The 14,984-nt window shown below is 32.8% G+C and overlaps 1 protein-coding gene across 2 annotated transcripts in view; it reads right to left on the reverse strand.

Annotated features, from left to right (window-relative positions):
- The window catches only part of LOC128189560 (chloride channel protein 2-like), a 66,283-nt gene that overhangs the window by 35,295 nt on the left and 16,004 nt on the right, over positions 1–14,984 (reverse strand). Inside the window, exons 4-13 of one of the 2 annotated variants that reach the window (XM_052861215.1) lie at positions 12,821–12,859; positions 9,715–9,846; positions 9,338–9,466; positions 8,664–8,797; positions 6,391–6,465; positions 5,502–5,580; positions 3,671–3,796; positions 3,420–3,504; positions 3,226–3,327; positions 3,043–3,127 (exon numbers count right to left, since the gene is read on the reverse strand). In XM_052861215.1, the coding sequence (XP_052717175.1) occupies positions 3,043–3,127; positions 3,226–3,327; positions 3,420–3,504; positions 3,671–3,796; positions 5,502–5,580; positions 6,391–6,465; positions 8,664–8,797; positions 9,338–9,466; positions 9,715–9,846; positions 12,821–12,859 (986 nt within the window). The remainder of the gene's footprint in view (positions 1–3,042; positions 3,128–3,225; positions 3,328–3,419; positions 3,505–3,670; positions 3,797–5,501; positions 5,581–6,390; positions 6,466–8,663; positions 8,798–9,337; positions 9,467–9,714; positions 9,847–12,820; positions 12,860–14,984) is intronic. The other variant, XM_052861216.1, reaches the window with a different exon arrangement.

Consider the following 14,984-nt stretch of genomic DNA (forward strand, 5'->3'; position numbering starts at 1 on the left):
ATTGTCGACCGATGCGAAGTGGAGGTTGACACTTCTAAACGTCTAAACCAATCAGATTTCAGTATCTAACATGAAAGTATAATAAAATGTAATATCACAAAATACATCACAATATTGTAACATATGATATTATATTACATAATACAATATCATATTATACAAAGTATTGTAACACATGATGCATCATTATACATTACAATATCATATACCACATTTTCATTTGATTTCATATACCGTATTTTCCCAACGATTAGTCGGTATTTTTTTTCTCAGAAGCAGAGCACCCGACTTATCGTCTTGTTCGACTTGTCGTAGGCTCGAGGTCAGAAAATTGTTAAAAATAGCATTAAAAATCTTGGTTTTAATTATCTTGAGTTGGCTGTGTGATTGAAAATTACGTTGTTGAATTCACTGTTCATCTTTAATAATTATCATTTCACTCATCTGTTAACACTTAAATACATAATAATAACAACAGTTATTAAGAAATGTTACATTGTCTTTAATCAATTAAAAGTTTTACCGTTCCGTTTTTATAAACACATCGTCACATGGTTCTATGTATCACTAGTAGGAAGATAACATTGCGCAGTAAAATTAAAACCAAATTTGAATGGAAGAAAATATTGCAGTAGATCCGGGGGATATTTTTTTTTTTAATTTAATTATTTTATTAGCAAAGAGTTGTTAGTGGAAAGTATAAATCAGAAATATTTTATGGTCAAATTCAATCTTTAAATACGTAATCGGCAATAATCAATACTACTGTTTATACAATAGGCTGACACCGGTTGTGTTAATAATCTTGCCCTAAGGCTGAGATCTTTACGGCAATTTCACTCCTTGTGTATATAAAGAGTACCGTTATAAGAGTGATTATATTTCATTGATTAATTATTGTCCATTTCTTTTATTATTGTTAGATAATTTTTTTGGGAAACGTATGTATGTCGTATATCGTCATTATCAAGTCGTACAAATGATCGATCTATTTCTAACAGTGTCTATGTAAAACAATAGCGTGTAACTGCATTACTGGATACAAAGTAAACAAGTTTCATCAAATCATATAGTAATTGCTAAGCTTTCTGCACTTGAGATCCCCCTTTGAAGTCGACACGAGACAGGTGCATGCCTATGACACCGGAAATTGTTAAACAAACATTGACCACGCGCCGAGTCAACAGGTGGCTGGTTACGTAATGGCGAATACACTGGCGATAGTCAGACTGGATAATTATTTTAATGCTTGGGAACAAAATATTTCTGACAAAGTAAGTTTAGTTTTGCATAACACGCGATATCGGAATTGTTTAAAATGCAAGCGACTTTGTAGATGTTGCCGGTATTTGAAAATATGATGCATAAGTATAAAGCGTAATTGTTTAAATGTTAATCATTGATAATAATTGGTAGCAATATCGGGGACATCGTGGCTTCATACACTGGTAATGTTACTGTAGTTTTATATGCCATTTTGAAGTGATAAGATCGACGTGTCGTCTGAATCGACGTATCGTAGGATTTTGTTAAAATTTTGGTTAAAAATGAGCAATTCGACGAGTCGTCCGCATCGACGAGTCGTCGGGAAAATACAGTATAATTTATAAACCAATGTCATATTATACAATATCTCATCATATGCTATGGTATCAAATATTATACAATATATATCATATGACTCAATATTATACACTGCAATATCAGATGAAACATTATCATGTGATAAAATAATGTATAATACAATATCATATCATACAATATTGTATCATAATATGAAATATATTATACATAGCAAGAGATGTTTGTGAAACACTTTTGCCCCCCTCCCTTGGAAACATCAACAAAGAAAATGTAAGGAAACTGCAAATAAAGAATTTTTTTTAAGTCAAAAATTGCTCGATTGTAACCAAAATCAAACTTGACCTAGACATAATTAAGAAAAATCTGTACATCAAATTTTATTTCAAAATGTGCAATCTGAGCAAAGAAAATGAACGGAAACTGCAAATAAGTGGAATTTTTTCAGTCAAAGGGGCATAACTTTGTCTAAAATTGCTTAACCTCCTGCAGCATCCGAAACCTATGGCTCAGATTTAGCATTCATACCTGGTATGCATGCAATTAAAACCTTAACCTCCTCCAACATCCGAAACCTATGGCTCAGATTCAGCATTCAAGCCTGTCCAGTAAATCAGTATCATAAGATGCACCATCCATGCAAGTTTGGTGAAGTTAGGACCAGTAATAACAAAGATATAATCATCAGAGGGCACCTGCTCCAAAAACTTAAATCAGCTCTTAAAACCTTAACTCCTCCAGCATCCGAAAACCTTTTGCTCAGATTCAGCATTCAAGCCTGTCAGGTGCATCAGTATCACAAGATGCACCATCCATGCAGTTTTGGTGAAGTTAGGACCATTAGTAACTTAGAAATTCCTATCAAAGGGCACCTGAAATAGAAAATTTAACCTGCTCTAAAAACCTTAACCTCCTCCAGCATCTGAAATTCATGGCCCAGATTCAGCATCCAAGTCTTTCAAGTCCATAAGTAGGTCCAGGTGCATCATCCATGCAAGTTTGGTGAAGATATGACAAGTAATAATTTATATACAGGACCTGCAACAAAATCTTTAACCAGGTTCAGACTCCGACGATATAGCCATAAGCTCCCCCTGGCTTCGTCTCAGTGAGCTAGAAATAATTGTGTGGGAAAAAAAATTTCTGGGTAAAAAAATTGGGTAAGGTATGCAAAAAAATCAGAACAATTTACTATGTATTATGTGTATAAGTGTCAACCTACCAAGTTTCATCAAAATCAAAGAAGAATTGCTTATTAATGGCTGCTTGACATATGTATTATCGTTTGATTCCAGTCATGTTTGTTATCATAAGGATGCAAATATCTACACACATAAAAAGTTAAAATTGAAATAAAATGGAATGAAAAGATTGGTTTGTGTACTCATATTTAAATCAAATGTTTCATTAGACTTTTATTTGGGTAAAAATTTCCTGTTTATTTTTATCAAAGACCCTTACCTCGCCAGCAAAAAACTGACCCAAACCAAGAGGGAATGTGAGAGAGGAAATCACCAATGTAACCAGGCCAGGGTAGATAAAGCGACTACAAAAGACAATTCAAATAATAGCTTTCACTATCTTAGCCTGTTTACAACATATTCACTACACACTACATCACATTATAATAAAATCTTCACTCACTTTTTTTGCAGAAAATCAGTAACTCTGCGATGCCTTCGAGTGAATAACACAATTTTTCGATGAAACAAAATGAAAAGAGCACCAGCTAAACCACAAAGCACCCTGAAAAACAACAAAATAGCACGTTCATTCATTGAGTAAAATTGGAAAGAATTTCATAATCAGTTGTTCTGTCATTATTAATGAATACCAACCCCATCACTGCAAAAACAACAAGTTCCAAAACATCAAAAGGGAAGTCTGTTCTTAGATTTGTTTTGAATACAGCAGTTAGAGTAGCTGTAACAAAAACCAATTATTTCATATTTGTACAAATTCAATAGAAGTAACATAAATGAAAACTATTGTTTAATTAAAAAACCACTATCACTATTGATTTTCTAGAATATGCCATATGTTTATAAAATCAAAACCTAGTATAAATATTGCTTCACAATTATTATACCTTCATTTTTGAACCAGATGGCCAGCATTCGCAATGTGACTGCACCACACACAGCTGCAAAAAACCCCCTCCAATAGTTCCTAACAGCAAAATATGTTGCTGTGACTTCTATACTAAACAATACACCTACAAAACAGATTGCATTACAACATTTCTTTTAAAATGATTCTATACACTTTAAGAATACACGTTTTCAGATAAATTACTAATTTATGTATGGAATTAAACATGAATTATTAAGTTTCTTCTTAAATAAGTCCACAAACCCGTAAAATGTTGACCCGGGTTTGCCTACCTATATTACCAACTTGGAAATCAACAATCGTCAATAAATTCCAAAATACGCATTGTTGTCTATCAATATTTACAGCAAATACAAATTTACCTGTCCGTAACATATCCTGAAAATTTCAATGACATTGGATAATTGAAAAATCTCGATCTGCCCCGGCTTTTATTTTGTTCTGGCCTGGGTTTGCCTATCCATTTTACCAAGACTTGTATGAAATACCAAACCCGAAGCTATAAACTGATTGAAACGTTCCTTTCCTTAATTATCATTTTCAAAATAACTCAGATTTGAAACAGAATTAGCCCATAATTCCAATTTATATTTTCCTTTCCATAAGGATTATTTATGCTAAATTACGTTGAATTTGACTCAGTAGTTCTTGGTAAGAAGATTTTTAAAAATGCACCCCCCTTTTTCTACAGTTTCGAGGTTTTCTCCGCTTTAAATAAAGATTGGCCTTTAATTTTTATAATTTATGTTTGCCTTCCCACAAGGATGCTTTGTGCCAAATTTGGTTGAAATTGGCTAAGCGGTTTTAGAGAAGAAGTTCAAAATGTAAATAGTTTACAGAAGGACGGACAGACGTAGGATGGACAAAATGTGATCAGAATAGCTTACTTGAGCTTTCAGGTCAGGTGAGCTAAAAATGGTACATGTCTTTAATCACTTAAAATTTTTACCATTCCATTTTTATAAACACATTGTCACATGGTTCCATATATCACTAGTGGAAAGACAACATTGCGCAGTAAAATTGAAACCAAATTTAAATTTAAAAAAATTATTGCATTATGTCCGTGGAATGTTTTTTAAGTTTTATTATCTTATAAGAGTTGTTAGTGGAATGTATAAAAAAGAAATATTTAATGGTCAAATTCTATCTTAAAATACATAATCGACAATTATCAATACTATTGTTTATACAGTAGGCTGACACCGGCTGAGATCTATACGATGTGTTCACTGCCTGTGCAAATCATAGTATATAGCAATTGCTAAACTTTCTGCACTTGAGATCCCCCTTTGGAGTCCACCCAGACAATTGCATGCTTCTGACACAGGAAATTGTTAAACGAACATTGACCACGCGCCGAGTCAACAGGTTGCTATTAACGTAATGGCAAATACATTGGCATGGTCAGAGTGGATAATTATTTTAATACATAGGAATAGAATATTTTTGACAAAGTAAGTTTAGTTTACTCTCATACAACTTGCATAACAATGTATTGTTTAGAATGCAAGCGACTTTCTAGATGTTACCGGTATTTGAAAATATGATGCATCAGTATAAAGCATAATTGTTTAAACGTTAATCATTAATAATACATGTAATTGGTAGCAATATCGGGGACATCATGGCATCATACACTGATGTTACTGCAGTTTTATACGCCATTTTGAAGTGATAAGATCGTCGTATCGTCTGAATCGACATATGGCAGGAATTTTTTAAAATTTGGGCTAAAAATGAGCAATTCGACTAGTTGTCTGCATCGACGATTCGTCCAAAAAATATGGTATTTGGAAACACATTACCTCCAATAGGAGCTGCAAATGTTGCTGCAACTCCAACAGCACAGGCTGCTGCCAACATTTCTGTCCTACGAGATTCATTCTGTAAAGAGGTGAAAGTTTTGTTGATGTTGCTACATTGATATCCATTACACAGGTCAGGTACACTACCTTATATGGATAGCATTATTTAACATGTGACAATATTTATGTCAAACAGGTTCTCCAATCCATTGAATGAGTCGCAAAGCATGACAGTCTACAACGTGTTTACTTTTCAACACATACACATGGTTTTTGGCTGTTTTATACAAAATATCTAATTGCTTGCCGGAAAATTCGTACTACTTGATTTTTACTTTAGAAGGAATAAAGGAAAGATTATGTACCGAAGACTTTGTTCCATGCTTACATTGAAAAATACTGTTGTTTTAATTTATCAACTGTTGAAACAAAATAAAAAATACTGTTGTTCCATTTTTATCAATTGTTGCTTCAAAAATCGATCAGTATCAATAGACTGGCATACATATGCATACAAGTACAAGCAAATTTTGATAAGGGGCGGTAGAGCCATGAATTTCACAATTTTGATTCTTCTTACCATAGAGATGCTTCCTACCAAAATGGTAACAATTGGCTTTGTAGTTTTAAGAAGAAGTCAAAATGTAAAATTGTTAACGCACGAAGACGGACGAAGACCAATTGCATTAGGTCACCTTAGTGACTCGATCAGGTGACCTAAAAAGTCTATTGGGGGAACAAAATTGCATCTATAGACAGACGGACAGGGTAATTCGAATACACCCCTAAACTTTGTTTGCAGGGGTATAAAAATTAGAAAAGTTTAGAGATGAACAAACAACAGGTGATGATAAAATCTAACTAAAAGCTAGAGGCAATTTGGACTTACTTCATATATTCCTTTGAAAGTTGTTAATTTCCCAAGTAATGTTGCAACAATACTTGCAATGTGTACAAAAGGACCCTGAAACATACAAAGAGTGAGTATAGCATGATTTTTATTGAACATAAAAAAAAGTTGATTCCTTGATGGGTACAGTACAGTCAATACTGATCCATTATTTCCCACTCCCAGGCTCAGTAATAAGAGGCCCATGGGCAGTTGAAATTGACACCCCGAGAAAACCATTGTCAACCGACGCGAAGGGGTGTTAATTTCAACTCTTACCCTCCCAAACAGGCACTATTTATTTTATTATACTGAATGTCTTAATTTCAAAGAAAACTTTACTGCTTTTATATAGGAATGACGTGAGTTCTATGGCGAACCGTACCCGCATAATTTACGTGCATGTAACAATTCGTTGTGTTTCCCGTTGCCAAGTGTTTTTTTGAAGAATATCAACAAATTTTCAATAAATCCTAATTATCTCTCTTTGAAAGAGAGCGTGGCCTTTCATATTAACAAACTTATATCCCCTTTACCCATTGATGCTTTGTGTACAGTTTGGTTGAAATTGGCCCAGTAGTTCTGGCTACTAAACTATTACTAGTTAAATAGTTTAGAAGATAGTTAAAAGAAATTTTATTCACTACTAACTTGACTTTGGCATCTACTCTCCACCAATTTTATAACTTACAGAGACATTCCAGACCAAAATGAGTTTTCTAGAGTAGCATTATCTCAGGAAGACACTTAGTGGTTACAGAAGCTTTGATGATGGACAGCAATGTGAACCAGGATTTAATTTTCATTTTGGGGAATAATCTGTCTTGATCCTTAAAACTATTGTATTATTTCTCTAGCGTAATAAACACCTAAAAAAATTTTGTTGCAATAAACTTTTCTTGGTTGTATTCTTGTTTTTCAATGATAAATATGTTTAAGTTTTTAATTAGATTTTATTACTTAAAGACATTATTTTGGATGGAAATAAGAATAATCTAAACTTATGATTTTTATCTATTCAATGCTAATTTAAATATTTTGGACATTAACTGAGAAGCTTTAAATAATTCATTGTCAACTTGAGAATACCAGAAGGCATATCAAATAGAATGCCACTCTTATCTAAGTATCTCTGATGTGCAGGTTGAAGGGTCAGCCTAATGGCTTAAAGAGTTGACCCCCTAATCTTTATTTTTCATGTTAATATAGATATGTTTGTTTATATAATATGTTTTCTCATCATTTCACTATCCTAGATTATCGCTCAATTCATGTTAAAAATAATGCTGTAAAAAAAAAAAAACTTGTTTAAAACAGCTAAGGTTTTTATGTGAGGCAAGACAATGCCAAAGTCAATTTCTTTAGAAAATCGCAAGACTGTGAAAAAGGCTTTGTCATGGTTAACGAAGAACACAAATTCAATGTCAACTCTTGAAGCCATCAGGCTTTCTTATGACCCCCCCCCCCCCCTCATCCTGCACATTGTATAGATGCTTGGATAAGGGTAACATTTGGTTTCGCCTTAGAGGCAAAACCCCTACATCGGGGGACATGAAATTAATAATTCTAGTATAGCTAGGCTTCATTATTTATATATATATATGCAGTCAGCTTATATTCAGTATCTTCAGTAGCAGAGAAGAAGATTTTTAAACATCATATACATTAACAATATATGACCGGTCAAAAACCGTACCCTAAAGGACATTTTGGTATTGGCTTTTTGGTCTTTCTAAACATGCAGTCAGTTTCTATTCAGAGCAGAAGAAGATTTTTAACATCATATACATTTACACTACATCACCATTTTGGCCCCCCATCCCTAGAGTCAAAACTTCCGCCAAGGAGAACATGAAATTTAAAATTCTAGTAGAGGTGTTTATGGTCTATGTAACTAAGAATTCAGTTTTTCTTTGATATGTGCAGAAGAAGATTTTTGAGAAATGGTAAAATTTTGGAAATTTTTGCCCTGCCCCTAGTACCCATGTTGAGCAAAAGTCATGGAATTTACAATTAACATTTCTTTTACCCTAAAGATGCATCATACCGTTTTTGAAAAGTATTGGCCATTTAGTTTCAAGAAGAAAATAAAAATTGTACAATTGTTAATGCACAATCAAAGTCACATGCAACAAAAGACAACTGACGAAAACCAATTGAATAGGTCACATGTCGTGAGTGACTCAAGTGATCATTTCAGAAAAGCTAAAAAAGATTTAAAAGATTTTAGCACACATTCTTTAAAAAGATTGCAAGATATTTTAAAATCTGACCTCTTTTCCAATTGGGAGGGTACTTCCTAAAGAGGAGCATAGTCCTACTACTTTGGAGATCAGTGTCCTGAATGTTAGAAATTCTTTTAACACAACACCTCTTAATATGGTCTTCATTTCTGGAATACCAGACCCTGAATGTTGAAAAGAAGAAAATGAAAAGTTATTAGTTTATCTACAGTATATTCAACTTAATAAAAGTGGGGTGATATTCATAAGGCCACATAAAATGAGCAGTTGTTATTTCTAGAACATGAACAGTGAAACAGGTGGGTTTTTTTTTAAATTAAAAATAAAATCAGCCCACCCGCCCCATATTTGTTGCAAATTAGGATGAGAATCTAAATATTAATTTTATATGGCCTTACATACATGATTTGATACGGACTGTGTTGCTACTCATTGCTTTAACAAAACTATTATCTCCTCTACAGTTTTTTTATTTCTTAAAAATACTTTTTCCATTCCCCGATAACTATTGCTTTGTAAACACTTGTAGGTAAGAATAAGGCTAAATCAAAAACAAGGTTTTACCAAAATGCCCATCTTTAGAACGTATGTTATAAAACATTTGAAGTTCTAAACTGCTTTATAACAAAAATATTAGACCAAATTTTTATTTTTATCCTGATGGAATAAGTAGGGTTTTTAATGAGGCAATAATGAGATCTTACCACAAGCTTGAGGTGAAACCAAATGAGAAAAACCAACAGCAAATAAAATGAATAGCAATGTGTAAGACACCCATGCAAAATACTGTAGTGGTGGAGAGAACGCCAGTTCCTGATAAAGCCAGAACTTAGCTGCAAAGATAAAGAAACAAGCAACAATCAATAACATTATTCTGGCACATCATTTATTTAACCAAATCTTGGTTTCCGCGCATCTGTTGTAGTATACTTCAAATGTTAGTTTATATTGATTGCTATAATTATATTAATCATTCAAAATTCATTTTTTTTTTTCAGGAATCATAAGTTTCTTTATTTAGCTATCTTAAAGTAAAGGTTATAAGATGAGAATCTTAATTTAGACTGCTTTCTGTACTGACCTGCTTGGCACTTTTCAATGATGAAGTCCATTGTAAAACTGAGGATGGCCATAACAACACCCAATAAGGCCAAAAAGATCCAGTCTTCTCCAATCTTTTGAAAGATGACATCTCGGATATAGATCAATCTTTCTATATAATTAGACAACAATAATGGATTGAGTACTGATCTTCAGCATTCTGTTTGCAGGGTAAGCTGAGTTACATAGTTATATTTTGTCCATTTTTTCAAAATTTCAGGCATACAAAACTCATTATCCCAATTTCATTTTTCTTTTTTATCAAAAGCCATAGTTGCTATGTTTGCACTTTTAAATTTTGATTTACATCATCAAAACTTAAATTATTTTCAAAGAATATAATGAAAAGACACATGAGACCAAAGGCATGCACAAAAACATACAGTCTGAGAGTAAACTGAAAGGCAGAAAAAAGTAGATAATAATCTAATATCTAAGGTCAGTAGAGTATCAAGACTTAATTGGCAACATCCTTCCATGAACATTGGTTCTAAAGTGAATTCTTTTAATTTTTTGAAATTATAAATCTCTCTTTTTCGGGGGGAGTGAAGGGGTTGGGGGGTGTTAAAGGGTACCTGCAATGGATTATCCCAGTCAATCATTAATATTATGGAGATCTTAAAAAAAAAAGACCATCCTAAGGCCAAAATAAAAAAATACCTGTTTCCCCTAATGCAACCAATCCAATTAAATCCTGCCAACTGAAATGGTTTTCTTTACCACATTAAATAGAGATTTTTGTTAGTCCTGATCAACTTAAGTTATTGTTTTATTATACTATATAAGATGTACATTTTATAAACCAAATTTTGAAGAAGAGAAAAGCTGTCAATGTGACAGCAAACCAGGGCTGCATTTTACAAAAGTACTTATGACAAAGTCCTAAATATTTACAGTCTCGTAAAATGATCTTTAGAGAACAAAACTGACATAAAACCATTTGTTTACAAATATTTCAATTCCCATAGTTATATTTTCCAGCCATAAGAATACATCATTGATTAAATGGTGATTTATTAGCATTCATTTATTTGGTAGTAAGTCGTAAGTTCTTTTGTAAAACGCAGCCCAGGTTTTCTTTTGAGTAAACAGTATTTATCATCCATTTAACAACCCTGAATTGATAAACACTATTTATCCCAGAAATACCTTAACAGTTGAAATGAAATGACCAAGTTCAACAGCTGGTATTTTTTTCATAATTTATCAAAAATCAAAACCCTTGCAATATGCACACCTCTGATAAAAAATATCAAATTGTGATTTCAATACTAAATTTGTTTTACATTCCATTAGTAGAAGTATAACAATTTGTTTTACAACTGGTCATATTTTTTTTAGCTTTGTAATTAATTAAAGAATTGATTGATTTTTTTCATTTTCAATTTATAATGTTATTCTAAATATATATTATGCCCTGGCAGAAAAAAAATGATATACCTACCGGGAAGTCGTTTGTATAACACACATTTTTTTCAGCCAAAATTTTATCAAAAGTTGGGGGGGGGGGGTGCGTAATGTACAAAGGACCAAATTTTACCCCATTTTTTCAAGCCCTGGTTCTTGATACTCCAGGAGTAGTGACTGTCGATAAAGCATGTTATGCAAGTCGTATGAGTGTATACTAAACAAATATGTATGATATGAGTCAATTTTTAAGTTTTTTGGGTAATAACTTAATAAAATGTTATGTTATATTTTAGAAGATTTGATGTAAAATATATTTTTCAATGTTTTCAATGTTTGTTTAACAATTTCCCGTGTCAGAAGCATGCACCTGTTTGTGTCGGACTTCACAGGGTGATATCAAGTGCGTGAAGATTAGCAATTATTATGATTTTATTTAACTTGATTACTTTGTGTCAATTTATGCTGTTAAACGTTATTGCTTTACATAGACACTGCTGAAAATATATCGATCATTTATACGACTTGATAATGATGATATACGACATACATTTACATACGTTTAACAACAATCAAGGGTTTGACTGTAATCAATCAATTAATTCATTTCTCTTGATGTTGGTTTATATCTGCAATTATTATTACTTTTAAGCACTAAGCTCAGTTGCCTTTCTTTTCTACGTATGATATCTTCATGATATCTTCAACTTCTCAGCTGTTGTATAAGAAACTCTTTCTTTACGAAGTGTCAAATAATATTTGATACTGCCTTTGTAAATCATACCATTCTTTTTAAGTAAAATTTTTAAAACTTTGACTCTAATATTGCTCTGGCCATGTTCCGATCACGAAATTACAGTAATTGCGCTTGGGTTATAAAATTACCATATAGCATCAATAGTTATTTGGAAAACATGAAGTCGTCGATTTTCATCGTCTAATAGCGAATGGATTATAAAATTATCATAAAACATCGATAGTTCTGGGGGAAATGGAGGTCCTTAATTTCGCCATTTTTAGGGTGCGTATTATACATATACGCATAGGTTAGAGGAAACAAAGATATTTTTAATGATGGCCTAAAAATAAAATTTTTGCTGTGATAGCATAAGTACTTTTAAATATGTTTCGGGAAAACCTGATTTCACATCTGAAATTTTTTTTAATCAAGCCGATTTTGCGCGAGATGAAATGTGAGTCACAAGGTCAACGCTACTGTTAGAGACACAAGAAAACTGTATGAAAACTGTTTGTTTTCTTGCGTTCTTTCTTAATAAATTAAAGGTTGTTTCTGTACTTTTAGTTCCTTATCGACTCTATGTAACTACATATAATATTGTTCGTGGTTACATCCATATTTTATCATACAAAAATGCTGAATTTGGAAAATTGTTTGCATATAAATTCACCAAAATATCAAATCAAATATGCATGCTAAAAATATCATTCCATGCAAAAGATGTGTGAAGTTGGTGCTCTAGATGATACATTGTAGTTAAAATTAAGAAAACACAATGATTTCCTGAGGCAAAATTGAAAGAAAACACAAAATAAGTAGGCAACTTAAGAAATCATATGAGGTATTAGTAAGCCAATTTACTTGCAAAAAGAAACTCATTTTTTTAGAGAATTAAATATTCAAACAACAAAAATCAATATTTAATTATTCAGTGACTTACTGTATTTTGAAGACTGTTTTAAGGCTTTAAATCTGACTCCTGTAAAAGGAGAGCTAGTCCAATTCTAATATCAGTAATTTCTCAAGCTTAGAGTCAATCAAATATATACTTGTAATTGTTTATATCATTTGACAGCTTTTATCCTTCTCTTTTTCTGGCACATGAATTAAAAACTATGCAGGTAATAAATAGCCAATTTATTTTATATGATGTCACTCATTACACAACAATTCATGTACAGGGAAAAACTGTATCTATAATTAAAGACAAGAGGCCCATGAGCTACATAACTCACCTGTACAACAGTTATTGTATCATCTCTTTCGAAATTTCTTAAACTTACAAAAAATCTCATTATTCCAAGATCTGACAACATTAAAAACAATACATAAAAAGGAAGCTTTTTTGTTTGTTTGGACATCATAATCTTAGATCTAAGATGCATCAACTGACCAATATCATTATTCTAGGCTTCAAGTTATAAATAACAAGACAACATCGAGATAGTGGCCATCTAAAAGGGCCCAGCTTAAACAATGGACAATAGGATGAAAAGAATTTCAGAGAATATTGCTTTGACCTTGACCTATAACTTCGAAATTTTCCGGCTGGCATAGAACTTCTAATTTAATATCATTACCCCTTAAAATACAGGGTTTTTTTTATCAATCTGAGTAAGATTGAGCAAATGGGAACATAATCTATGGTCAAAACTGATAACAGAGGATCCACTATGACCTTCACATTGGCTTGGTTCAAGGTCACTGCCCGCAATTAACCAAAAAGTTCTGTTTAAGTAAAATCTTAGCCGAATAGGGTAAGTGAAGAGTATATACAAACAAGAGGCCTATGGGCCACATCATTCACCTGAGCAACAATAGTTATGATAAAATCACCTAACGAAGTCATAATAGAAACTATCTGGACTATGTAGTATAAAACAAATATAAAGTCCATTTTTTTCACCCTGGATATTCTTGTGTTTAAAATCAAGTCCCTTTTGTAACAGGAGGATGCTATAGTCATATCATATGTTGAGCACATTGCAGTTCTCAAAAAGATCCTAAACAATTGTTCATATATGGGATATTAACTTACATCAAACTCTGAACCCCTTGTGAGGCCCAAGAATCATCCAAGGGGATCTAAACAATTTTCAATAAATCCTAATTATCTCCCCTTAAAAAAAAGCATGTCCCTTCATTTTAACAAACTTGAATCACATTCACCCATTGATGTTTTGTGCCAAAGAAGTCAAAAATGTTTATAGACAGACAGACGGATGGATGGACAGACGGACGCCTGACAAAAAGTGATCAGAAAAGCTTACTTAAGCTTCAGCTCAGGTGAGCTAAAAAGTTTACAGACAGACGGATGGACAGACAGATGGTTAGACGCTGGACAAAAAGTGATCAGAAAAGCTCACTTGGGTTTTCAGCTCAGGTGAGCTAAAATGGCCTTTAATGCGATTCCATATGACCTTGACACACAAAAATACTCTCTATAGGGTCTTTCCTTAGCGCTGTAGTTTATAAGGGCACCTTGTACAAATCTTTTAAACTGCTTCAAATACTGCAACTTTCTCCCCTGCACCTGAAACTTATGGCTCAGATTAAAAATTGGAGCCTGTCTGTGCACAAGTATAAGATGCACAATCCAAGCAAGTTTTGTGAAGACAAGATCAGGTATATGCTGGAAAAAGGCCATCATAGGGCACCAAAAACTTTAACCTACTCCAAAAACTTCTATCTCCTTCACCATCTTAGGGGTTAGATTCAGTATCCAAGCTTTTTAGTCATAAGTATGCACAGATGCATCATTAAAGTTTGATGACCAATAATAACTTAGATATGAGACCTCCTCCAAAAACTAACATCAAACACCAATGCCACTGCCAGGGGTATAGCCTAAATGTTCCCCTCTACTTTGTCTCAGAAAGCTAAAATCCAATATTCTCAAGTATTGATATGGATTTCAGGCATGGGGTAAACGTCATAGAGAAATCGTTATCGTTTGCAATGATTACTCTTTTTTAAGTAATCGACAGTATTCTGTAATCGAAGAGATTTTGGATTTCTTGTTATCATAATTTAATCGATTACAGCCAAACAGTTCAGTGTAATTATAATAACTTTTTCGATAACTCTTTACATCTACCTTTAAT

Source organism: Crassostrea angulata, chromosome 6, assembly GCF_025612915.1.
Source record: "Crassostrea angulata isolate pt1a10 chromosome 6, ASM2561291v2, whole genome shotgun sequence".
Taxonomy (NCBI): domain Eukaryota; kingdom Metazoa; phylum Mollusca; class Bivalvia; order Ostreida; family Ostreidae; genus Magallana; species Magallana angulata.